The sequence below is a fragment of the Podarcis filfolensis genome, assembly GCF_964270895.1.
Source record: "Podarcis filfolensis genome assembly, chromosome: 13".
NCBI lineage: Eukaryota > Metazoa > Chordata > Lepidosauria > Squamata > Lacertidae > Podarcis > Podarcis filfolensis.
Genome location: NC_139615.1, coordinates 13,508,726 through 13,533,910, shown reverse-complemented (window position 1 = coordinate 13,533,910; position 25,185 = coordinate 13,508,726). Strand labels below are relative to the sequence as shown.

Here is a 25,185-nt window from a genome sequence, read left to right as displayed (position 1 = left end):
ACATTGGCTTCCAGTGCATTTCCGAGCACAATTCAAAGTGTTGGTGCTGACCTTTAAAGCCCAAACAGCCTCGGCCTAGTATACCTGAAGAAGCGTCTCCACCCCCATCGTCCAACCCGGACATTGAGGTCCAGCACTGAGGGCCTTCTGGTGGTTCCCTCACTGTGAGAAGCAAAGCTTCAGGGAACCAGGCAGAGGGCCTTCTCTGTGGAACGCCCTCCCATCAGATGTCAAGAAAATAAACAACTCTCTGAGTTTTAGAAGACACCTGAAGGCAGCCCAGTTTAGGGAAGTTTTTAATGTTTGATGTTCTCTCGTGTTTTTAATATACTGTTGGGAGCCTCCCAGAGTGGCTGGAGAAACCCAGTCAGATGGGCGGGGTTTAAATAATAATTGATGATGATGTTGATGATGGGGACTCTTGCCTTTGCACAGTAGACTGCCTTCAAGCCAGGCAAAGGTCAGAGGCTGCTTTACCCCTATCTCTCTATCCACCATCCAGACAATCAAGGTCAGTGCTCAAGTTCACATTCCAGCCAGACAAAATCACTCATGTCTGGCACAGAGAAGGGCCTACAGGTGAGCAATTGGGGCAGGGGTGTCTGGTTTAGCATCCCAGGATTTGGCACTGGTCAGGTAGTCTGGGATCCCCTTACATGTTCCCCTGTCCCCAGCTCTCAAAATCCCAGCTTTAGTATCAGCTCTGCTGAGCACCTCTGAGAAAAGAATTTAGGTTTGGGATAAAAAGTTTCACCTACGTGTTGCCCTGAGTGCCTTGTCAGGTATCGGCGACACTGCTGGACTGGAGCCCCAGAGGTACAATGTGCTTCTTTTCTCCGGGAACTCCAGTGCAAGAATTGCTCCTTCCCCAGTCTTCAGATATATTTTATTGGAACTGGAGCAATAAGGATGGATTCAGTGAAAAGAGAATACACATAAGCGAGTTTATTAGGATTATATTTTGCAGAAGTAACAAGGAAACTTCGAAGTGAATGGGAAGACCAAAGAGGTAGCTCTATAGAGGAGGTTATTTTGAAAATGAAGAAGAGCTGTTTTTGAGGGATGGGAGAGGAAGGAATGAATTCAGAGATCCACTAAGCAGGCAGAGTTGGGAACTCCAGTCTCCTTTAAATCTCTTGTTTGCAGATAAAGGTATTCAAATGGTGACAAGGTTCATCATTCCACTTTCGAAAACCTAAAATTCAAGACATGACAAAAGTTACTATTTCTTGCCCATTATTACATAACCAAATGGATGTGGTTTGGAGTACGGGTTAGGATTTGGATTTGACTTGGGTATATTTCAGATACTAAAAATCCGGACAAACTTGTTGAGCTCTTTTCTTTTCTTTTTTATAAATAATTTTTATTAATTTACAACAAAAACAAAAACACACAATAATTTCACATCCAATTTTTCACAAAGTATTTCTTTTCTGGACTTCCTTCAGCTTTTCCGTAAATCATTTGTAGTCATTATTTAATTTACGCATTTCTTAGGTTTGTATTGTCATTATTCAAGCCTTTCTTTTTCTATTCCCTTTTAACAATACTTCTCACATTTCACAGTGCTTCTTTAAATCCCTCTAGCGTTATCTGTCTCTCACTTATACTTTCCAGATATTCCACAAATTTTCCCCAGTCCTCGATGAACTTTTGGTCTCTTAAATATCTAATCTTCCCAGTCAATTTATCCAACTCAGCATAGTCTAACAGCTTCATTCTCCATTCTTCCATCGTTGGTATTTCCTGTTGTTTCCATTTCTGAGCCAGTAATACTCTTGCAGCTGTCACTGCATATTGAAAAAATTTACAGTCCTTTCTCTTTATCCCATTTCCTTGTTGAGCTCTTTTCTTTTCGTTTTGCTTGGGCCTTGCACCGCCTCCCTCCCTGAACCCTGTTCAGGACCCTATTCAAGGTAAGCGGCTTTGGGACACTCACCAACTGGGCTTCCTCCTGACTTGCACTGAGTCTGGGATGCTCGGCTCCTTTCGGCAGCCGCCACCGCTCTGCGCACATGCCATCCATCTGGGCAAACGCGCACACATTGCAAGGTGCACCAGGAACAAGTGAGGACCCGTCTGAGCTTTTTTCTCTTTTTGAGGGTTTTTTTTTGTGTGAACATCTCCCTTCCACCACCCCACCCCAAATTTTCAGCTTTTAAAGCATGTTTGAAGCATTTTCCTTTGAAAATAGTCCTGGTTGCCATATGTCCAGGTTTCCCCAGACTTTTTGCTGCTTTGCTGCCCAGACGCCATTTTCAGGCCCTGATTCCCAAGCATGTCCGGAAAAATCCAGACGTATGGCAACCCTACATTGTGCAGGATGGACTCGTCCAGAACTGACCGACCCCATGTGGGTTGCCCATCCAACAGTTGCCTGACTTCAGCCTCATAAGTGTGCTCCTGATTCAAAATTTGCAGCTGAAATCGGGTCTTTTTTAATGTGGCGCCTTCTTTTGTTTCTTTATCTGACTTTAACCACTTCTTAGAGAAATTCTGTAGAAAATAATATGACATGGCCCACTTGAAAAACCACTGTTTCCAGAATATAATATGTAAATGAGTATGCATGCAAATAAAACACATGCAACTAAACTATGCAGATGAGCTACAGCTGAAGCCTCCTGGTGTGTTGGGCAGTGACGCTAAATGCTGAATGAATGGACCACTGCTAGCCAGCTCTACAGAGTAATTGATTTGTAAACATTTCTACAATCAAACAGCTGGTTGAGGGTTAAATCTGACTCATAATTGGATCCCTTCTAATCAATAGACTTTAATTAGTGATGGTTAATTTGGGTCTATTGACAGAGGTATTTTCAGTGCAATTTAGTCAGATGCAACCCTGAGAAAGGTTGGGAATTTATAGGGAATTGGAGGGTAATGTAGCATTCAAGGTGAAAACGCCTTTTTTCTCAGGCATGCTAATAGTTTCCCTACCTGTCCTACGTTTCAGCTCCACACAATACTCCTTGCCGCCAGAGTTGTTTGGCTCCCATCCGTTCCAGTTGCTGTAATTAAAGATTGAATCATCAAGCCACTTCCAATCTTGGTTCTGCAGGAAAGAGAAGGAACAGCTCATTTGACCAAGGAGGTTTGTAGCTCAGTGCAAGGATCTTCAGAGGAGGTTGCTCAGCAGGAAGCTCTTGCAAGCTATGATGGAGACGTTAGAGAAGAAGCCCCTACTATAAGCACCATCTATGCAGGCACCCACAAAATGTTCACTGTGGGGGGTTGGCAGGGAGCAGCAACGTGTTGCATATGTGGGCACCCCTAATGGGGTGGAACCCAGCATGCCTGGCCCCTATGTAAAATACTGGAGAAATAATTTTGGGATGCAGCCTGGGAGATGATAGGATGGCATTGCTAAGGAGCCACTGTGTTGTGATGATGACCTGGAATAGAGTAATTGAAGGGAACTCACCTCATGGGGATCATAGAGACCAATCCAGACATTATATTTTTTCTTCTGCTTTGAGTAGATGTACTTGGCCACCAAGGCTGACTCTTGCTCTGTGAGTATAGAAGCCAGATGGGTCCCACGGCCATGGCTTTGGCATGCAATCTGAGAATAGAGAAGGCACTAAAGTATTTCTGCCACCACTATCATCATCCGCTTAACTGTAGGTCACTTTCCCACATAATGGTGCCCAAAGTGGTTCACAATGTATCAAAAAGACAACAAGACAACAACAACAACAACAACAACAACAACAACTTATTACTTATATCCCACCCATCTGACCGGACCTCCCAAGCCAACAAAATATTAAGAACATGATAAAACATCAGACATTAAAAACTTCCCTAAACAGGGCTGCCTTCAGATGTCTTCTAAATGTCAGGTAGTTGTTTATTTCCTTGACATCTGATGGGAGGGCATTCCACAGGACAGGCACCACTACCAAGAAGGCCCTCTGCCTGGTTCCCTGTAACCTCACTTCTTGCAGTGAGGGAACTGCCAGAAGGCCCTTGGAGCTGGACCTCAGTGTCTGGGCTAAACAATGGGGGAGGAGATGCTCCTTCAGGTATACTAGGCCAAGGCCATTTAGGGCTTTAAAGGTAAACTCCAACACTTTGAATTGTGCTCGGAAACATACTAAGGTAAGAATTCAAAAGTAATATCCCACCCAGTTGGAGTTATCCAACTGTGAATAACAATGTGTAATGTCTAAGTTCTTAATCTATTCTATCTTTTGGAATGTGGTCCGTCTGTTTGTCCATCTGTCTATCTTTGACCAATCTGTGGCCCAAGAAACCTACTTTTTAAAAGAAAAGCCCACTTCTAAAAACCCCAAAAGAAAATTAGGATGAATGCTTGTTGCCGTGACTTCCCTGTACTCTTTTCGACACCTTCTAAAAACATTTTCTTCAGACAACCCTATCAAGACATGTAGAATGTTGGTGTATGTTTTAAACTGGTTTTTAGACTTCTCATTGATTCTATTTTCCCCTGAATGTTTCAAATACTTGTTTTTAACTGTTTGTTACTGACAGTGCTATTGTATTGTTATTTTTTGTAAATCACTTTGGGTTTTAATAAAAGAAAGAAAGAATACTAATCTCTCCTCAGGCAAATCAGACTGAGTGTTCAGTGAAGAATGGCTATCACATAACTTCTGTGTAAGCTTTGTGCAAACAAATCAGGATCAGGGTTCACGAAATAAGTCCTCTGGAGGAGACCAAAGTTGGTTTTCTCACAACTCCAAATTCAGAAGCCTTTGCATACAGAATGTTGAGATTGTTTCAGAAAAGGAAAATAGGCATTTAAAAGTATGCAAGGAGTTTTGAGCTGAAGGGATTTGCTTTGGAATGTTGAATTCATATTAGCTTGACCTCTGCTGCAACACAGATAATCACCAAACAAACTAACCTACCACATTCCATTTTGGCACTGCAGACCATTACAGTGGTACCTCGGGTTACATACACTTCAGGTTACATACGCTTCAGGTTACAGACTCCTCTAACCCAGAAATAGTACCTCAGGTTAAGAACTTTGCTTCAGGATGAGAACAGAAATTGTGCTCCGGTGGCACGGCAGCAGCAGGAGGCCCCATTAGCTAAAGTGGTGCTTCAGGTTAAGAACAGTTTCAGGTTAAGAACGGACCTCCGGAATGAATTAAGTACTTAACCCGAGGTACCATTGTATTCTTTTCAGTAAGAGAGATGACTTGCCTCTTCCTAATGGTGAGTGAATACATTCCTCCTGACCACAGGATCCAACTCTTTTGGGCCAAGGTCCCTTTAGCCCCCCAATAAAATATTTGAGGGGGCGGGTTCCCAAAGGTGATGGGCATTGCCATTCCAATGGGGGGGGTGTGCCATTGCAGGGCTTACCAGCCACTTCCACGCCCCTTATTTTATTTAAGTTGCCACCCTTGAGGAGTCTTGACTGTTAATTAAGCCTTCATGGCTCCCATGGAAACACATCCCTTGAACATGTTGGGTGAGCAACTCAATTTGAAATGTTGGCCAGGTATTGTCTCAGGACAACTCACATACATAGCCCTCCTCAAAAAGATCTCATGTGCAACCCACAACAATATCTTATGATACAGCTTGGTTGGTGAGAACCAACTTCTTACCTCAGCTGCAGACCATGACTTTGGACTATCAAAATATGCATAGCAGTTGCCCAGCGCTTTCAGCCAACCCCTGGGACAGAATCTGGCCCTTGCTGTATGGAAAGAAGAGTAAAGGAAGAAAAAGAGGGTGGGACAAAAGTTGTAAGAAGACTGTTTTTAATGTGAAATCTCACTTTACCTGTACTTTTGCTTATTCCAGTGAGGAAGCACAGGTAATTTAAACCTTTGTGCTGTCAGAGGTGGTTAGTGTCCAGTTGAATTGGTGAGACAGAAGGCAGGGAGACCAACAGAAGGTGGATCCAGAGGCAATGACAGGCAGTGCCACTCCCTGACTGATTGTCAATATGAATATGAGGAGTGGTTCAGGGCAGACAGAGGTTGGTAGGGCAATTCCCTATTCACTCTAATGAACCAGCTTCAATTGCCTGATTATTTATTCCAACAGCCTTAGCTGGGTCACCATCACTTGGAAATCTAACAAGTACTTTTGTTTTCATAAATGCTTAGCCCCTATTAAGATTTCTGGGAAATTCCCAGATAATTGTTAAAACACTCACCTCCGGGGAAAGAATAGGAGACCAGGAGACCAAGAAGGCAAAGGTGGGTGACAACCCCCATTTTCTGGGTGACCTTTTGTGGAAGGAAACGTGCAACAAATTAAAAACCTATCCTTACTTATTGCGAATGTGGTGATAGCAGGAAGAAGTAAACCAGCATTTTCTGTTCTTAAAATCATAAATGGGAAGATTAGAGAAAGAAGAGAGAACCCAAAACTTAAAAGTTGGCGATTGTTGAAGTATCATGGAGTCAAGTAAGGTTAGTGTGCAGATGCACCTAGTGCTGACCACTGACTCTTCTGGACCAGTGGAGACTGCTGTCCATTGGGGCTGGTAGGGCAGAAGGCAGGAAGACCAATGATAGGTGGAGCCAGAGTCAATGACAGGAAGAGCCAACCAATGCTAGTTTTGTTCCCATCCTCTTACCTGCGGAGTTCTCTTCCTCTGTAGTGTTTCCTTAGGACACTCTAGTGACAAAATGATGGACTACGGCTGGCTGAGTCATCTCTATGAAGACAACTGCTGCATGATTTTGAGGAAATATTCATGGAACAAATCGCCGTGACTTCTAGCATCTAAGGAGTGCCACTAGACTCAAAGGCTGAGCTTCCTTATATGTGAAAAATCTGATTTCCATTACTCTAAGTGTGAAACAGCAGCCACGATGCCAGAACAGAGTTGGTGGCCACCTTCAACTAGGAATGTGGGGAAAATACGTTCCACTTTGCGTACAAAGGGAAATCCACCTGATTTGCATGTATTTCTCCAGATTGGCAGTGCAGTTCAACAGCCAAGTAATGTGAAGGGAAATGCAAGGACTAGGATACAGTGTGTAGAAATGCATATGTATATGAAAATAGCATGTAAAATGCATTATAGAAAGGAGAAATGTTCGCAGAAATGTGTCAATTAGTAGAGATTTTCTAAAATGTTGATTTTTTTTTAATTTTAAAAATGCCAACTGATGTGGAAGACTGCAAGAGACCTAAGCTGTCAGATTCACCCATCCCGACCTCCAACTTACCCAAGCTCCGTCCCGTTGAGGTGATGGATGCTGCTTTCTGCCGTGGCAAGTTGGTTTCTCGGGCTGTGGTGCCCATTCTTATATAGAACTTGGCCAGGGAAGGGCATGGAAAAGAGGGAAGAAAATGAACCACTTTTCCATATATGGAGTACAGATCAAGAGAGAAAAGGCCGGTTTCAAATTCCACTGAAAACCACAGACATTTTGATTGCGTGAATATTCAGAGCAATTGCTAATATTCTTGTCCTAATGCCAAGTCCCCTCTGCTGCTGCATTCAGATAGCCACAAACTTGCCATGACCCTGACCCACCCACATTAGCTGTGTTGTACAACACCAGCATGGCAGGCCCCTGTAGTAACTGGAACCAAAGTTTTGTCCCTTGGTCTAGCCCTGATTAAGCTCTGCTCCCCCTGCCCCACATCACCCCACCAAACAACTATTACCCCAGAGGGAAATCTATCATTGCTCCCCACTCTCATTGGCTACCATTCTAGGAGTCACAGCAGCTCTGGCAGAACAACTTCTGTTGAGACTGAAGTGGACAAGGGAAGGTGTCTCTCTTCTCTCTGCATGCACTGAAGTCCAGAGGAAAATTGGGACCCTCTATGCCTGCTACTATATTAATCGTCTGGACCATGTTTAATGTGACATCTAGTTCACCCCCCTCAGAAGGCATCTCTCAAGGGCAGAACTTACGAAGCAGAATTGGGGGGGGGGGTTGTGTGCATGTGTGACATCACGCATGCAATAGTTGGTGTGTGTGTATTTGTGACATCACTTGGCCAAGTGTCCTGAACCCTGGCTTCCTCTCCTCCTCTTCCTGTGGCTGTCGGGGAAAGAGGTCCCAACTGCCCCTGACACCATACAAGTGATATCACGGGCATCATGTCTTGAGTGTCCCACATGCTGCATGATGCTTGGCATTGTGCCAAGAGGAGGAGCCAGGGGCTGGAAAACAAGCGAGGTCCCAACTAAAGAAGGATGGTGACTTAAACTGATGGAATATGTGCAGCTTGCAGACCTAACCTATCAAATAAGAGAACAAGAAGATTGGTAAATGTTTCTTGAATGTATGGTGGAGAATTCTGTGCACTTGAAAGCGTTGGCAGCATTCAGATAAATTCAACAGTGTAAACAAGTTTTGATGGATGTCATAATGGAATACTGAATGGTTTAGTTTATATAAAATATGCAGGGATTTGTAATATGCAAAATGAACCATGGAAAGAGAAGGGAAGTCATTTTCAGGTTAATAATAATAATAATAATAGTAATTTATTATTTATACCCCGCCCATCTGCCTGAGTTTCCCCAGCCACTCTGGGCTGCTTCCAATCAAGTGTTAAAAACAATACAGCATTAAATATTAAAAACTTCCCTAAACAGGGCTGCCTTCAGATGTCTTTTAAAAAGAAGATAGCTGCTTATTTCCTTCACAGGTGAAGGGAGGACATTCCACAGGGCGGGCACCACTACTGAGAAGGCCCTCTGTCTGGTTGCCTATAACCTCACTTCTCGCAATGAGGGAACCGCCAGAAGGCCCTCAGTGCTGGATCTCAGTGTCCGGGGTGAATGATGGGGGTGGAGACACTCCTTCAGGTATACAGGACCAAGGCCGAGTAGGGCTTTAAAGGTCAGCACCAACACTTTGAATTGTGCTCAGAAACGTACTGGGAGCCAATGCATATCTCTCAGGACCAGTGTTATGTGGTCCCAGCGGCCACTCCAGGTCACCAGTTTAGCTGCCGCATTCTGGATTAATTGCAATTTCCGGGTCACCTTCAAAAGTAGCCCCACGTAGAGTGCATTGCAGTAGTCCAAGCGGGAGATAACTGGAGCATGCACTACTCTGGCAAGACTGTCCGCAAGCAGGTAGGGTCTCAGACTGCGTACCAGATGGAGCTGGTAGACAGCTGCTCTGGACACAGAATTAACCTGCGCCTCCATGGACAGCTGTAAGTCCAAAAGGACTCCCAGGCTGTGCACCTGGTCCTTCAGGGGCACAGTTACCCCATTCAGGACCAGGGAGTCCCCCACACCCGCCCGCCCCCTGTCCCCCAAAAGCAGTACTTCAGTCTTGTCAGGATTCAACCTCAATCTGTTAGCGGCCATCCATCCTCCAACCGCCTCCAGGCACTCACACAGGACCTTCACCGCCTTCACTGGTTCTGATTTAAAGGAGAGGTAGAGCTGGGTGTATTCTGCATACTGATGAACACCCAGCCCAAACCCCCTGATGATCTCTCCCAGTGGCTTCATATAGATATTAAAAAGCATGGGGGAGAGGACGGAACTCTGAGGCACCCCACAAGTGAGAGCCCAGGGGTCTGAACACTCATCCCCCAACACCACTTTCTGGACACGGCCCAGGAGAAAGGAGCAGAACCACTGTATAACAGTGCCCCCAGCTCCCAGCGCCTCTAGACGGTCCAGAAGGATGTTATGGTCGATGGTGTCAAAGGCTGCTGAGAGATCCAGCAGAACTAGGAAACTAGGAAACTAGGAAAGGTTGTTTAAATGAATATACTAAATTGTAAAATAGAAAAAATTAATAAAAATAATACACACAGAAAAGAGGAACATCTGGGGGGGGGGGAGGAGGAGAAACCAGCCATGGGAACTGCGGCTTGGTGCCCAGCCTCCTCTGTCCCCTGAATATTATGGGAGCTCCGCCCCAGCCAAAAAAATCATTTGGGGCGCCCAAAGAGCTCAGCCCCACCCCCAAGCTGGCACCCCTGGCAGAGAGGCACATAAAATCAGAAGGAAAGAGGTGGAAGAAATTTGCAAGTAGATAATAAGTATGACCTGGTGCAAAAGGTGAAAGGGATCCTGCAAATGTAACTGTTCTGCAAAAGAAGGAACTTGACCAACTGTAGCTCTTTGTGCAAGTTGTGCAAACCCAAAGCGTGGTTTCTAATGCCTATTCCACCCCTATAGCCAAGTCACCCTTGTTAAGAAATAGTTGCATTTGTTAAGAAATAGTTGTTAAGAAATAGTTGGTGCAAAGGTCAATTTGACATAGTAATGTTATGAGTTGGGAGCGGGGTGCCAGACCCCTCTAATGCCTGGACCCAGCAAGTGTTGAAATATAATCAAGCAAAGCTCGCTTCCTGGTGAGGTGAAGTGGGACTAGGGGGCTCAGGGCAAGACGGCAAATGGGTTGGGCCCCCTCCCTCAACAGACGTTACCACTTTACAGCCGGAGCCTGAGGCTTCTCGTTGGGGGGAGGGGTTAGCAATGGATTATTGCCCTTTGGCTTAACCCTGTCTTTCCCCCCACCTCCCCTTTCAGAGTGGTGGGGTTATCAGGGGAGCTCGCAATTCGGCGCTGCCAAAGCCCTGCACCCAAAACTCCCTTTTGAGCTTTCTTTAGGGGTGCACAGCACCCTTGTGTTTCGCCCTAGCCCCTCTCAACAATTGAGCCTTCAAGGCTCGCTCTCTGCAGCCATTTGCGGCAACCTGTGACTATGACCTTCTCAGTCATCCATCTTTGCAACTCAAGGTCCAAGAGCACCAACTCAAGTTTAGGTGGTGGTCATAGGGAATGAGGAGAACAGCACCTAAGGGACTCTGCCCCCAGCAGTGCTGCTCACTGCAGTCAAACCTAAAAATAGTTACAAATTGCTGGCATGCTAGTTGTCTGTCTGATAAACTGCTAGATTTCCTTCTAGGCAGGTAGAGATTTACTTTAAGGGGGGGGGGAGAGAAAAGCTCAGAATCTGGAATGCTTGCAGGCATGAGTCCTGGTACAACGTCACCACTATAAGACAGCAATCCGTACCATTCTGGTTGAGTTACAGCTCTTAATACATTTAAAGGCAATTAAATAGTACAAACAGGGTCACCAGGCGGGAGGGGATAAAAGGAACATAGAGGCAACCACTCAGCCTTTGACAGGCAGCATCATTGCTAAGGATCCTTAATCACATAATTGCTGCTGCTAAGCAATCAGAGGAAGGAACCTGGGACTCTGGAGATGAGCCTCCCAGAGCAGCAGAAAAGGAACAGGGGAAGCTGGTGATATATGCTGCTAGCCCTGACATCAGGCAAATGACAAAAGTCTGTTTCAGTACTGAGATATGTTTGTTAAAGCACTTTCCTCTGCTTCAACATTATTTCAATCACTCCCCAAGTACAGTATACAGTACTGCCTTTACAGTATAAAAGGCAATTGGGTGGCTACTCAGAATTACCTTGCTTGAAAGATCGAGGCTTTCTTCCTACTGAGAAAACATTTGTGAAACGCCTATGCCCCAACCCATTTGCCATGTCTGCTTGTCACCACGGGGCCGTTGCTTATTGATATACCGTAGCCATTGCACAAAACAAAAAATATAAAATGAATCAGAAATACCACCATAAAGCCATCAAACATCTCACAGGTGCACCAAGTTAAAATTCTTACGTAAACACATGTGTTGTAATTTTCTGTTTATCGTGATTGGCAAAATGTTTTGTGTGTAACTGTGAATGCTTAAGAGTATTTCTCCTTCTATCCAGGCTGCACTGGAAGATCTAGGCATCTTTTGCTGGGGCTGGTGGAATGAACAATGCAGCATCCCAGGCCTTGTCAGAGGTCACTGTCAGGATATAGTTCTGTTCCACCTTTAGAACAGGCATGTAGAGTTGTTGTATGTCACATGTCTGTTTACTTCCAGCACAGTCTGCTGGGAACTTCCGTTGTATATAGCTTTTGCCTATGCCATTTGCTTGGACACAAAGGGAAGCAGACATGTTTTTTCCTTTGTCCTGATGCTGAATAAATGCTTGTAAATGTGCTTACATATGCCTCTGTCCTCTACTTCTGCTGCAAATAGTTCTTATCTCTGCTAGCTTGCGTGCTCAGTCTCTAAAGGTCTCTGAGGCTTGAGTCACAGTTTTGATGCTGTTCCAAGAACCAGAGTTCGCCCAGCTGCTGGCCAGTGGGCTAGAGCCAGCTGGGGGCCTGCCAATTGCCCCCGTCTCCCTGGATGTATTCCAACAGTCACATGCTGTGGGGTCCTCTTGTAATTTTCCCTATCCTCACTTTATGGCTTCCACAATTCTGGTTATAGTATCAACAGTGCTGAGGAGCTCTGAGAAAAGGAGTGTGCTTTAGGATGGGATTTGTAACTACTTTGAGGTTTGAATGCTCTGTGTGTTGTGAGCAGCAGTGATGGTAGAAGAAGTGTCCCTAAGGCATTCTGGCAACTGAAACAAATGACAAAATTGCACCCCCAAGAATCATAGTTAAGAAGTCTAAAAGAAGAAGAAGAAGAGAAGTGGAGTTTGGATTTGATATCCCACTTTATCACCACCAGAAGGAGTCTCAAAGCGGCTAACATTCTCCTTTCCCTTCCTCCCCCACAACAAATGAGTGAGGCTGAGAGACTTCAAAGAAGTGTGACTAGCCCAAAGTCACCCAGTAGCTGCATGTGGAGGAGTGGAGATGTGAACCCGGTTCCCCAGATTACGAGACTACCGCTCTTAACCACTACACCACACTGGCTCTCACCAGACAATGGGGCTCCTTTACATGGTAGGGGATGCTGTTCTTTCCTGCTTCACCTGCCTGCCCTTGCAAAGGAGGAACCAATCCTCTACAGCCTTTCTTGTCAGCTATGCTGAAAGTCAGGCTTATCCTAACTAACAGCAACATGCCAATGTTCCTGACTCCAGTACCTAGTAAATGGCTTCAGGAAGGGATTGAGCACTTGGGTTTGTGGAAGAGGTAAAGGCAGAGCCAGGATAACCTTCTCTCCTCCTGTGACTTCAGCTCCTGCCACCCCATGCGATTCCAGCTCACATGACACCCCTGTCACTCACCCCCCTGGTCCCCACTTGTGGGCAGCTGGCACTCACCCAGAAAAGGCCTTCCAGTGCCAATGCCCTCATCATCATTCTCTTCGCCATTCCCTCAGGGCACATACATAATGCACCCGTGTAACAGGGGCAGATCTCTCCTATCATCTATGATGTCCTTGCATTATAGGAAGGAATGTGGATGCAAGCAGGGCAGGCTGGTGGAGACGGAGGAGACAGTCAGCAAGAGCAGGAGGCCAATCTGCTACCCATCCCAGCTTGCCGTCTGAGGCAAGAACTTCACCTTGCCTCATGGGTGGGGTGGCCGTGCTTGTAAGTATGGATGGACAAAGCAGAACAACAATGCAATAAGGAAAATATGCATGGAAGAGAATTTATTAAGATGATGCTCTGCTGCAGGTCCAAGAAAATTTCAAAGGGAAGGGGGAAAATGAAGAGGCATCTCTATAGCAATGGCTATTTTGAAAGTGATGAGAGAGAGCAGAAATACATATAACGTCAAGGCAGCTTCCCAGCCAACACAGTGGAGAAGGGAAGTCTCCTTTAGAGTTATTGCTTGCAGATGAAGGCGTACTTGTTGTTGCATTTTTCATCATTCCACTTCTTAAAACCTGAAATTCAAAACAAAAATTATAATTCAAGAAATAAGGAAAGTTACTTCTTATCGCCTATTATTCCTTTCCCCAATGTGTAGGGGGAATAAAATGGATTCAGACTTTAATAATAGTGAGGGAACCACCAGAAGGCCCTCAGAGCTGGACCTCTGTGCCCAGGTTGAATGATGGGGGTGGAGACACTCCTTCAGGTATACTGGGCTGAGTCCATTGAGGGCTTTCAAGATCAGCACCAACACTTTGAATTGTGCTCAGAAACGTAGTGGGAGCCAATGTAGGTCTTTCAGGACCAGTGTTATATGATCTCTGCAGCCACTCCCAGTCACCAGTCTAGCTGCCGCATTCTGGATTAGTTGTAGTTTCTGGCTCACCTTCAAAGGAAGCCCCACACAGAGCGCATTGCAGTAGTCCAAGCAGGAGATAACTAGAGCATGCACCACTCTGGCGAGACAGTCTGCAGGCAGGTAGGGTCTCAGCCTGCATACCAGATGGAGCTGGTAGGCAGCTGCCCTGAACACAGAATTGGCCTGTGCCTCCACGGACAGCTGTGAGTCTACAATGAGTCCCAGGCTGCACAACTGGTCCTTCAGGTGCACAGTTACCCCATTCAGAACCAGAGAGTCCTCCACACCTGCCATCCCCCTGTCCCCCCAAAACAGTACTTCTGTCTTGTCAGGATTCAGCCTCAATCTGTTAGCTGCCATCCATCCTCCAACTGCCTCCAGACACTCAAAAAGGACCTTCACTGCCTTCACTGGTTCTGATTTGAAAGAGAGGTAGAGCTGGGTATCATCCGCATACTGATGAACACCCAGCCCAAACCCGCTGATGATCTCTCCCAGCGGCTGCATGTAGATGTTGAAAAGCATGGGGGAGAGGACAGAACCCTGAGGCACCCAACAAGTGAGAGCCCAGGGGTCTGAACACTCATCCCCCCCACCACTTTCTGAACATGGCCCAGGAGGAAGGAGCAGAACCACTATATAACAGTGCCCCCAGCTCCTAGCGCCTCTAGACAGTCCAGAAGGATGTCATGGTTGATGGTATCAAAGGCCACTGAGAGATCCAGCAGAACTAGGAAACAGCTTTCACCTTTGTCCCTAGTCCACCAGAGATCATTGACCAGCGTGACCAAGGCAGTTTCAGTCCCATGATGAGGCCTGAATTTGGATCCAAGTGGTCTGCATCCTCCAGGCATGCTTGGAGTTGTTCAGCAACCACCTGCTCAGTTTGCCCATTCTTGGTTTGCCCAAGAATGAAAGATTTGAGACTGGGTGATAGTTGTCCATATTGGCCATGTCCAAAGATGTTTTTTAAAGACGCAGTTTAATAACTGCCTCTTTCAGCGGTTCCGGGAAAGCTTGCTCACAGAGGGAAGCATTCACTTTCCCCCGGAGCCCATCACCCTGCCCTTCCCGGCTCACTTTTATGAGCCAGTATGGGCAAGGATCGAGGAGACAGGTGGTCAATTTCACTCATGCAAGCAGCCTGTCCACATCCTCGGAGGTAACAGATTTTAACTGATCCCTTGCAACTGGAATAGACAGGACTCTAGCACTCTCCTGCCCCAGCCGTGCTCCCATGATGGCGTCTACCTCTTTCCAAATCTGAGCGGCTTTGCCTGCAAAAAAGTTGCAAAATCATTGCAGGAGATCTTGGGGTCCTTACCAGGCCCCAATGGTGAAGGTGGTTCTGTTAAGATTGTGAACCACCTGAAAGAGTCTCCTGCTGCTGTTTTCTGCAGATGCAATAGAGGCAGTGAAGAAGGACCTCTTCACCATCGCTATTGCCACTTGGTAGGCTCGACGTTGAGCTCTAACCCGTTTCTGGTCCAATTTCCACCACTGGCGCTATTGCCACCTCAGTGATTGTTTCATCACCCTCAGCTCTGGGGAAAACCATGAGGCTGCCAGGCTCCATGCAGTTGGAGAGAGCGCTTTGGAGCCAGACAGTCGATAGCTCTGATTAACTCCGCATTCCAGCGGGCCACCGGGGAATCAGCTGAAAGTCCATCAACATGAGATAAAACATCCCCTACTACACTCTGGAAACCATTTGAATCCATTAAGGGGGGGTCCAAATCAGTCCCACCTCCCTGCAGAGGGAAAGGGTTGCGGCACTAGGAAGTGATCTGACCATGGCACTTCTTTTGTTTCGCTTTTACTTAGTGTCAGATCACCCACATCCATAGAGGTGAACTCCAGGTCTAAGGCATGCCCGCAACAATGAGTTGGGCGAAATTCATTCAGGGACATCCCCATGGAGGTCATGCTTTCCCACAAAGTCCCAAGCAGCGCCTTGTAAGGTCGTGTCAGCATGGATGTTAAATCCCCTAGGACAACCAAACTAGGTGTCTCCAGGAGAACATCCGCCACGACCTGAAGCAGCTCAGGCAGGGAATCCTTGGTACAGCGGGGAGGTCAGTACACCAAAAGGAATCCTGTACTGCCCCTGTTGTCCAACTTCCAGAACACATGCTCAGAAAACTGGGTCTTCCCAATAGGACGCCTGGTGCAAGCTATTGACTTCCTAAAACTCACTGCAACCTCGCCTCCCCGCCCATATGAGCTGGGTTGCTGTGTGTAAGAGAAACCTGGTAGACAAGCAGTGGCAAGGACAGGCCCATCTTCTTCATCCAGCCAAGTCTCTGTTACACATGCCAGGTCAAGTCCTCCATCCTGTCGTGGATCTCAGTGGTCTTGTGAATCATTGACCTGGCACTGCACAGCAGCACCTTCAGGTAATGTGGGTCTCCCTTGTTGATTCCAGTATCCTTGTGGTGAAGACCAGACCCAGAGGCAGGGATAGTCTTCAAACAACAACTAAACCTGCCTCCTCGTTAATGACATGGTCCGGTCTTAGCGTAACTCCTCCTCCTACCCATGATCACTGAGATCAGGTGTCCAAGTGCACCCCAGCCATTCTGTTGACTGGGGCCCACTCCCAGACAGCCCTGACCCTCTCCCCTTCAGAACAGAATACAAACTATACAATGAACCAATAAAGCAGTAGAAAGCAACAACAACAACAAACAATTTATAATTATACTAAAGTTAAACTAATCCCCAGGCCCAACTAAACATTTATTCCCCCCCCCCGACAGAGCAAAAACAAAACAAAAACCCCAAATTTTAAACACCACAGATTAAAAATTAAAAATTTAAAAGCATTTAAAAGCATTTTCAACATTTGCCCCAACCCCAGAGTTTGTTCCAGTGAGTCTGGACTTTTCAGGACTCACAGCAGGGCTGTGACCCAGAACTAACAAAACATATGAAGGTCACTCACTGATCACCTGGCTTCAAAGTCTTATATGTTATATTGTGCTTTTAATATTCTGTTGGGAGCCACCCAGAGTTGCTGAGGAAACCCAGTCAGATGAGTGGGGTATTAATAATAATAATAATAATAATAATAATAATAATAATAATAATGCTGTTTGAGCCTAATCATTTTGTTAAGAAACATGATAGAATATAAAATGGCATAACCCAGACCTTAATTTGGCAATCACTGTTTTCTGAACAAAATATGTGATCACAAGCAACCGAAGAATGAAGGTTGACTGCAGAAAAAGATTCTGCTTCATGGTATGATTGGAAGTGTCCCTAAAGGATCAATAAGTTGGACCACTTCTGGTCAGATCTCCAGAGATATTGACTTGTGAACCTTAGTAAGAGGAGCACCAGGCTGAGAGTGTATCCACTAACTGGCAGAGGAAGAGGAGTGAGAGGGGAGTGCCCTGCCCCTGGCAGGGCGATCCGGGCAGGGTGCCATCGTGGCTTCCCCCCACCAGTGCTGGGGGCCCCAGCCCCGCAAGCGGCGCCCCCTGCCCCCAGGATGTGCACCAGCCCCTCCCCCACCTGCTCTCCGCCCCCCCCCCCGGTGCCAGAGCATGAAGCTCTGCCACTGTATTCACTCAACTAATACCCAGAGTAAACCTTTCAAATGAATGGACCATCAATAGCAATGACTATCCAAAATATATTGAGTTTGATCATTTTGATTTTTAAAGTCAGATACTACCCTTTGAAATACTTGAAACTGATGGAGTGATAGGCATGAAACCTTTTTTGATCAGCCCCTACAAATTGCTTGCTTACCTGTGTCCTTTAGCAGATGCACACAATATTCTTCATTGTTGTAGTTGTCTGGGCGATGAGAATCCCAGCGTCTGTAATTGTAGATCTCGTCATCCAACCACCTCCAATGTCCTTTCTGCAGCAATGTGATAGAACAGATCATACATTCATTTGAAACAAGGAGGCCAATGCAAAGATCACGTGGAGAGTTGACCAGTTATGAAGCTATTGCCAGTTATGATGGAGATACAGTTGTACCTTGGTTCTCTAATGGAATCCTTTCCAGAAGCCCGTTCGGCTTCCGAAAATGTTCAAAAACCAAAGTGTGGCTTCCAACAGGCTGCAGGAGCTTCCTGCACTCAATCAGAAGCTACGGAAGTCACATCAGACGTTTCAAAGAATGTTTACAAACTGGAAAACTCACTTTCGGGTTTACGGTGTTTAGAAGCCAAAACGTTTGAGTCACAAGGTGTTCGAGAACCAAGGTACGATTGTATTTGTAGGAAAAACACTGGGACCTAATTTGAATAGTAGAGTGCTTGGTATCTGGTGGGCGGGGCTTGTGTGTTTTGCTCCGGAGACAAGTCCGGAGCCCCTCCCTTCAGTGTCTGTGTTCCGTTAAGAATATCAGTTAAGAGGGACCAACTGCCTCTTCTCGCTTCTTGCCTCAGACTAGCCTCATGTTGTTGTATTTAGTTTCTCTTATTTTGTTACAGTTTTCTTTATTATTCAAAGCTTAGTTTACATTTATGTGAGCCACTTATTTTCCTCAAAGAACAAGAAACTCTGCTGGAGAATGGCGGAATATCCTAAACGTGGGTGAGTGAGGGGGATATTATTCCCAGTTTGCCAGGAGAATTGAATGTGTTAATCATCTCCCCACTTCCACAACAATATTAGAGGAGGATTCTATTAGAAAATTGTGGGAAAGTCACATATTGGAGTAATCTGGGGAGACGATTCGGGTAAGGATGGAATGGTGATGCTAAGAAGCCGTTACTCAGTGACAATGGCCTGAAATTGAGAAAGTAAAGGCAACTCACCTCAGTGGGATCATGCAGCCCAATCCAGACCTGGCTTGCGTTTTTCTGGTTTGCAGAGATGTAATTGGCCACCGCATCTGACTCTTTCTCATTGAGGATGGAGGCAAGATGGGTCCCACAGCCATAGCTCAGGCACTCATTCTGAGAATAGCCAAGCAAGTAAATAAGCTCCACCACTATTACTAACACACACACACACACACACACACACACACACAAAGACTCTCTTTCCCACAAAGCTTTCCCAGAGGGGTTCACAACTTGTCAAATAAGTAATAACAATTATTAAAAATCATAAAACACCAGTGGTAGAGAGTTGGAAGTTTTTCAAATGGGAACTAAAGCAGCTGAGGAAGGAAGAGAGAAAAAGGGGTGAAGAAAATGCTGTGAGTGAAGCCAGGCCCCTTTCTCCATCCTCTGGACCTGCTGGGAAACTAAAGAAACCTGCTGGACCTGCTGCACACGACTGCAATTAAAGCACTCAATCTTGGTGCAAGAAAACCACCTTGAAGCTCACACACAAAAACTAGGATGAATGCAGGAAGAATGTTCATAGTCATGATTTGGCTGCACTCTTTTCAGAAGCGTGTTGCGCTGTGGGTTAAACCACAGAGCCTAGGATTTGCCGATCAGAAGGTTGGCGGTTCGAATCCCCGCAACGGGGTGAGCTCCCGTTGCTTGGTCCCTGCTCCTGCCAACCTAGCAGTTCGAAAGCCCGTCAAAGTGCAAGTAGATAAATAGGGACCACTCCGGCGGGAAGGTAAACGGCTCCAGAAGCGCTTAGTCATGCTGGCCACATGACCCGGAGGCTGTCTGCAGACAAAAGCCGGCTCCCTCGGCCTATAGAGCGAGATGAGCGCGCAACCCCAGAGTCGGTCACGACTGGACCTAATGGTCAGGGGTCCCTTTACCTTTATGCAGGCATGTGGACTGTTGACCTGTGTTTTAATCTGGTTTTGTAGCTTATCCTTGAATTTAACTATTATCTTAATGTTTGAAATAGTTGTTCTTAACTGTATATAGCTGGGTGATGTCAGGTTTTCAACACCATGATGTATCACCATCCAAACATCACAATCTGGCGATACACCATGATGTTGAAACAACAATCTGTATTGGCCCCAGCCCTCAAGGCATGGGGTGAAACGGCCACACCTCTCATTCCAAGAGATGAGGCACTTTCATCCCAACACCCTGCAGAGCTGAGGATGACACAGCTTGTTTGCAGTTCTTGGCTTGGGGGTGGGAAGGCTCCACTCCGCCCCCCAGCTGAGTGAGCCCTGAGATCTCTCCTGCTCACATGCAAGCTGGAAGGACAAAGGGGCAGAGATATCTTGTATCTTTTCACTTGTGAAATGGTACCTTCTTGCCAGGCCATCTCTCCTGACTGTTAATTAAGCTTTCTTGGCTCCTGTGGAAACAGGTTACTTGAACACAATGGGTGAGCAACTCTCTTTTGATTATACCAAGATGCTAGCCAGGTATTGTCTCCCAACAGCTCACACTGATAGCCCTCCTCACAAAAATGTCATCTGAAACCCATGACAGCACCTGATGTTACAGCTTGGTTGGTGAGAAACAGCTTCTTACCTCAGCTTCAGCCCAAGTTTTCTTAGAGTCAAAATATGCATAGCAGCTGCCCTGGGATTTCAGCCAATTCCTGGGACAGGATCTGGCCTTTGCTGTATGGAGAGAGGAGCAAAGGAAGAAAAAGATGGGGAGGGCAAAAGCTGTTAGAATGCAATTTTCAATGTGGAATCCTACTTCACCTACAAATTTGCACAGATGATTTTAAGATTAATGAATGCACACCTAATTTAAACATTCCTGCTTCCACTGGTGACTGGTACCCCATGGCACCGATAGGAAATTGGGACAGAAAGCAGGGAGGCAAACAGTAGGTGGATCCAGAGTCAGGGACAGGCAGCGCCACTCCCTGACTGGTTGTCAATATGAATCTGAGGAGTGGTTCAGGGCAGACTGAGGTTGGTAGGGCAGTTCTGTTGTAAATAAAAAATTGCCCTTTTCCCTTATGGGGTATCCAAGAGCCCATATAGAGTCCTTACATAGGTTCCCTATTGGTAGGAGAAAATAACAGAGGCCAACCAGAGAATATTGAGAAGCAAAGCAGCTAGTAAGCTTGATCTTTATTGATCTGTTGCAACAGGGTACTCCCCTCACACGCAGGAGAGGAGGAGGACCCCCAAAAATGCTATGCAAGGGCTTATAAAGACTTTTGAAATTCCCATCCTCTAGATCAAGACCACCCCCAGAAACATTATGCATTCATCACAGAAGGGGTGTAACCTAAGACCACCCCTCAGATAAGGCGGTCTAAAACAGAACATTTGCATGTTGTTTTCTCCTGTCGCTTTGTTTATTTCCTGTCTGCAGTGGCGTAGCGTGGGTTGTCAGCACCTGGGGCAAGGCAAGTAATTTGCACCCCCTAACCCGTGGATTTGCGCCCCCTAACCCGTGGATTTGCACCCCCTAACCCTAACCCCTAGACGTTGCGCCCGGTGCGGCCGGCCCCCCCTGCACCCCCCACGCTACGCCACTGCCTGTCTGGCAGGTTACTTGACTGGATTTCTTGGGGAGCCTGGGCAGTCTTTTGTAATGATAAGGCTCACACCCTTATTCAAACACAGATTAAGACAGGATTTGTGAAGGAAGAGACAATGGGGAGGCTTTTCCATTTTGACCATGCAGAGAAACATTTGCTCAGTTTAGGAATCAAAATGGTTCCAGGTTGGCTTTCCTGTGCTGATCTATGTATGTGTGGTTATGAACGTTGCCATATATCTAAAACCATAAAATTCCTATCACAGTTCCCTATTCACCCTAATGGGCCTGCTTCCATTGCCTGGTTATTTATTCCAACAGCCTTGGGTGGATTACCATCACCTGGAAATCTGACAAGTAGTTTTGTTTTTATAAATATTTGTTGTTCAGTCATTTAGTCATGTCCGACTCTTCGTGACCCCATGGACCAGAGCACACCAGGCACTCCTGTCTTCCACTGCCTCCCACAGTTTGGTCAAACTCATGTTAGTAGCTTCTAGAACACTGTCCAACCATCTCGTCCTCTGTCGTCCCCTTCTCCTTGTGCCCTCAATCTTTCCCAACATCAGGGTCTTTTCCAGGGAGTCTTCTCTTCTCGTGAGCTTAACCCCAATTAAAATTTCTGGGGAATTCCCAGATAATTGTTAAAGCACTCACCTGCTGGGAAAGAATAGGAGACCAGGAACCCAAGAAGGCAAAGGTAGGTGACAACCCCCATCTTCTGGTTGACCTTCAGTGGAAGGAAATGTGCAGCAAATTAAAAACTTATCCTTACTTATTGGCATTGTCAATGTGGTGATAGCAGGAAGAAGTAAATCAGTATTTTCTGTTCTTAAAATGATAAATGGGAAGATTAGAGAAAGAAGAGAGAACCCAAAACTTAAAGTTGGCGATTGTTGAAGTATCATGGAGTCAAATCAGCTTAGTGTGCAGATGCACCTAGTGCTGACCATGTTCCATCTTCTGGTTGACCTTTTATGGAAGGTCAAAACCTATCCCCACTGATTGCCATTTCGTCCATGTGGTGATGGCAGGAAGAAATAAAATAGTATTTTATACTCTTAGCATCACAATTCTCCTTCATGTGAATTTCTAAAAAATGAGAAGAGAAGGAAAAGAATGGAGAAAAACGAGAAGGTTAGGGAAAGAAGGGAGAACCTAAAGAGTTTGCCATTGTTGAGGAATCACAGATCCTGGATTCTGGACCAGTGGAGGCTGGTGTCCATTGGGACTGGTAGGATTTGTAGGGCAGAAGGCAGTAAAACCAATGGTAAGTGGCGGCAGAGTCAATGACAGGCAGAGCCAAGCAATTCTAGTTTTGTTCTCTTTCCCCTCCAGGGACAACAGGTAGAAGGAAGGGACAGCCTGTGCCACCCAGATGTAAGAAAGAACACACAACACTGGGACTTTCTGAGGTCAGGTAGAGCTTTGTGGGGCTGTGCCCCATTCCTCCTAACATACCAGCCTCCACTGTTTCTAGACCAGGGATGCTAACTTGAATAAAATATTGAGGCAGGTAAGCCCCGCTCCCATAATTGATCACAAGATGCAGCACACAGACACCATTTGAATGGCAGTGCCCATCAACTGGGGGAGGGCTGGCCCCTTCAAATATTTTATGGGGAGTGAAGGGGCCTCAGCTCCTAGCAGTTGGCTCCGATGTTCTAGACTAAAGCAGTATTAACATTTATCGAAAGCCTTTTAGTTGTTAATCTGTTGCTCTTGTCCTTCTTTTGTTTTATGGGAAGAACAATACAGTGGTACCTTGGGTTAAGTACTTAATTTGTTCCGGAGGTCTGTTCTTAACCTGAAACCGTTCTTAACCTGAAGCACCACTTTAGCTAATGGGGCCTCCTACTGCCGCTGCACCGCCAGAGCACGATTTCTGTTCTCATCCTGAAGCAAAGTTCTTAACCTGAAGCACGATTTCTGGGTTAGCAGAGTCTGTAACCTGAAGCGTATGTAATCTGAGGTACCACTGTAATAACACTCAGGTTGGTGGGCTGCCTTAAGAAAGTTAAGAAGGAGTGGAGGTGCCTCTATGTCAGGCTGCTGTCAGTGGCTCCCAGCTAGTTGCCTCTTGGTAATGGCGTTGTCCTGAATGAATCTCCACCTCCTTCTCTCCCACTTCCTCATTCATCATCATCTTCTTCTTCTCTACAGGTGCCACTAAGTGTCCTCTGTCCTTCGGGCTCTTTGTTCTCCCACTTTTAAAGCCTGCCTGGTTCTGGGAGATGGTGGATCTGGACTGCTGTCTAATGACAACGTGTCAGCCAGCTTCTGCTCTGGCTCTGCCTGCTCCTCTTCTCCCATTATTTCCCAACTTTTCCCCTCTGGCTCGGAGCTCTAACCTCCCACAAACCACTATTGGAAATCTATATTGTCTCCCTCCTCCTCCTCCTCCTCCCTGGAAGGGACAGGATGGGAAGGGAAGGTGGTCTCCACCCCTCCTCCTCCTTTGCCCAGTCCCTGACACTCTATTCTGGAAGAGAAGATCTTTGTTGGCAGAAGGGAACAGGGAGCTCAGGGAGCAAAAGGTAATTCCCTGCTGGTAGCCCCAGAAACAGGCAAAGGAAGGACAGAGATTGCTTTGGATCTAATTGATCCAATCTTATTGATTCATGCAAGAGGCCCCAGGAGTGGAACACCATCAGCACCTGCCTGGAAATAGTGTAACTAATTCTCCCCCTCCATTGGAGCCAATGAAGGGCAACAAAGAAAACTCCCACAAAACCTTATGCCCTGGGCAGTGCCAGGATTCATGGTGGCAGGTCACCTGCCATGTCCCACCTCACAAACACACTTAAGACAGTGCTGGAAAGCAGTTGAGAGAAATCAGTCGAGCTCTGCTGGCATAAGAATACAGGTAGTTCATTAAGTGTAGAGTGCAGTACAGATGGCAGCCCCCAAATAAAGTGCAAATCAGCAGCTGTCTTGTAAGGAAATCTTCTTGAAGGAAATCCACAGGAGCTTTGCCCTTGTTGCATCAAGCACAGTGAATTTTCCTGCCCCTTTGCTTATCCCACCGATTCCCTTCCCCTGCAGCGTTTCCTTAGGAATCTCGCCGCACAAAAGGACTGACTACAGCTGACTGGGCTCCTGCATGAATTTGAGGAAATTTTCATGGGACAAATCACCATCAGTTTTAGCATCTAAGGAAGGCGGGTAGTATCCCATTTCTTCAAAGGTTGTGCTTCCTTAAAATCTGGTTTCAGTTCCTCAAAGTGTGAACCAGCAGCCACATTGTCAGAACAGACGTGGTGGGCAGTGCCATTCAACAGCCACGGAATGTGTAGAACGATACAATACAGTCCTACCTTGGTTTCCAAATCCAATCCATTCTGGGAGTCCATTCGACTCCCGGAACAGTTCGAAAACCAAGGCACAGCTTCCAATTGGCTGCAGGAGCATGCTCCAGCCAATCGGAAACCACTGAAGCCGCGCCAGACATTTGGCTTCCGAAAATCATTCGAAAACCAGAACAATCACTTCCGTTTTTCGATCATTCAGGAGCCTAAAAGTTCGAGTTCAAAGGCTTTCGGCTTCTGAGGTTCCACTGTACTAGAATACAGCATGTGTAAAAATGCCTATATACATGAAAATAGCATTAGAAGTGCATTACAGAAAGGAGAAATGATTCCAGAAATGTGTACATTGGAAGAAGTTCACTGATGTCCTGGTTTTTAAAATAGAAAATCTCCAGTTGATGTGAAAGACTGGAAGAGACCAAAATTGTCAGATTCGCTCATCCCGACCTGCAACTTACCCAAGCTCCGTCCTGTTGAGGATATGGATGCTGCTTCCTACAGTGGCAGGTCTGTGTCTCAGGCTGCTGGGCTCATTCTTATATAGAACTTGGCTAGGGCAGGGCATGGAAAGGCAGGAAGAAAGAGGAACCACTTACCCATA

At 46.2% G+C, this 25,185-nt stretch overlaps 2 protein-coding genes across 2 annotated transcripts; both read right to left on the bottom strand.

The window, feature by feature from the left end:
- Positions 1-930: 930 nt before the first annotated feature.
- LOC310748461 (C-type lectin-like) lies at positions 931-7,261 on the bottom strand. Its single transcript, XM_083584284.1, has 6 exons — positions 7,173-7,261; positions 6,149-6,221; positions 5,592-5,683; positions 3,428-3,568; positions 2,944-3,058; positions 931-1,195 (listed from the first exon to the last, which is right to left on the bottom strand). The coding sequence occupies exons 2-6, from the start codon at positions 6,207-6,209 to the stop codon at positions 1,128-1,130; spliced, it is 477 nt and encodes a 158-aa protein (XP_083440410.1). The 5' UTR covers positions 6,210-6,221; positions 7,173-7,261; the 3' UTR covers positions 931-1,127.
- Positions 7,262-13,332: 6,071 nt separating this feature from the next.
- Positions 13,333-25,104, bottom strand: LOC310748463 (C-type lectin BpLec-like). The gene is made up of 6 exons (XM_083584286.1): positions 25,043-25,104; positions 21,934-22,006; positions 20,305-20,396; positions 18,715-18,855; positions 17,693-17,807; positions 13,333-13,586 (listed from the first exon to the last, which is right to left on the bottom strand). Exons 2-6 carry the CDS (start codon positions 21,992-21,994, stop codon positions 13,525-13,527), a joined length of 471 nt encoding a protein of 156 aa, XP_083440412.1. The 5' UTR covers positions 21,995-22,006; positions 25,043-25,104; the 3' UTR covers positions 13,333-13,524.
- Between the last annotated feature and the right edge of the window lie 81 nt (positions 25,105-25,185).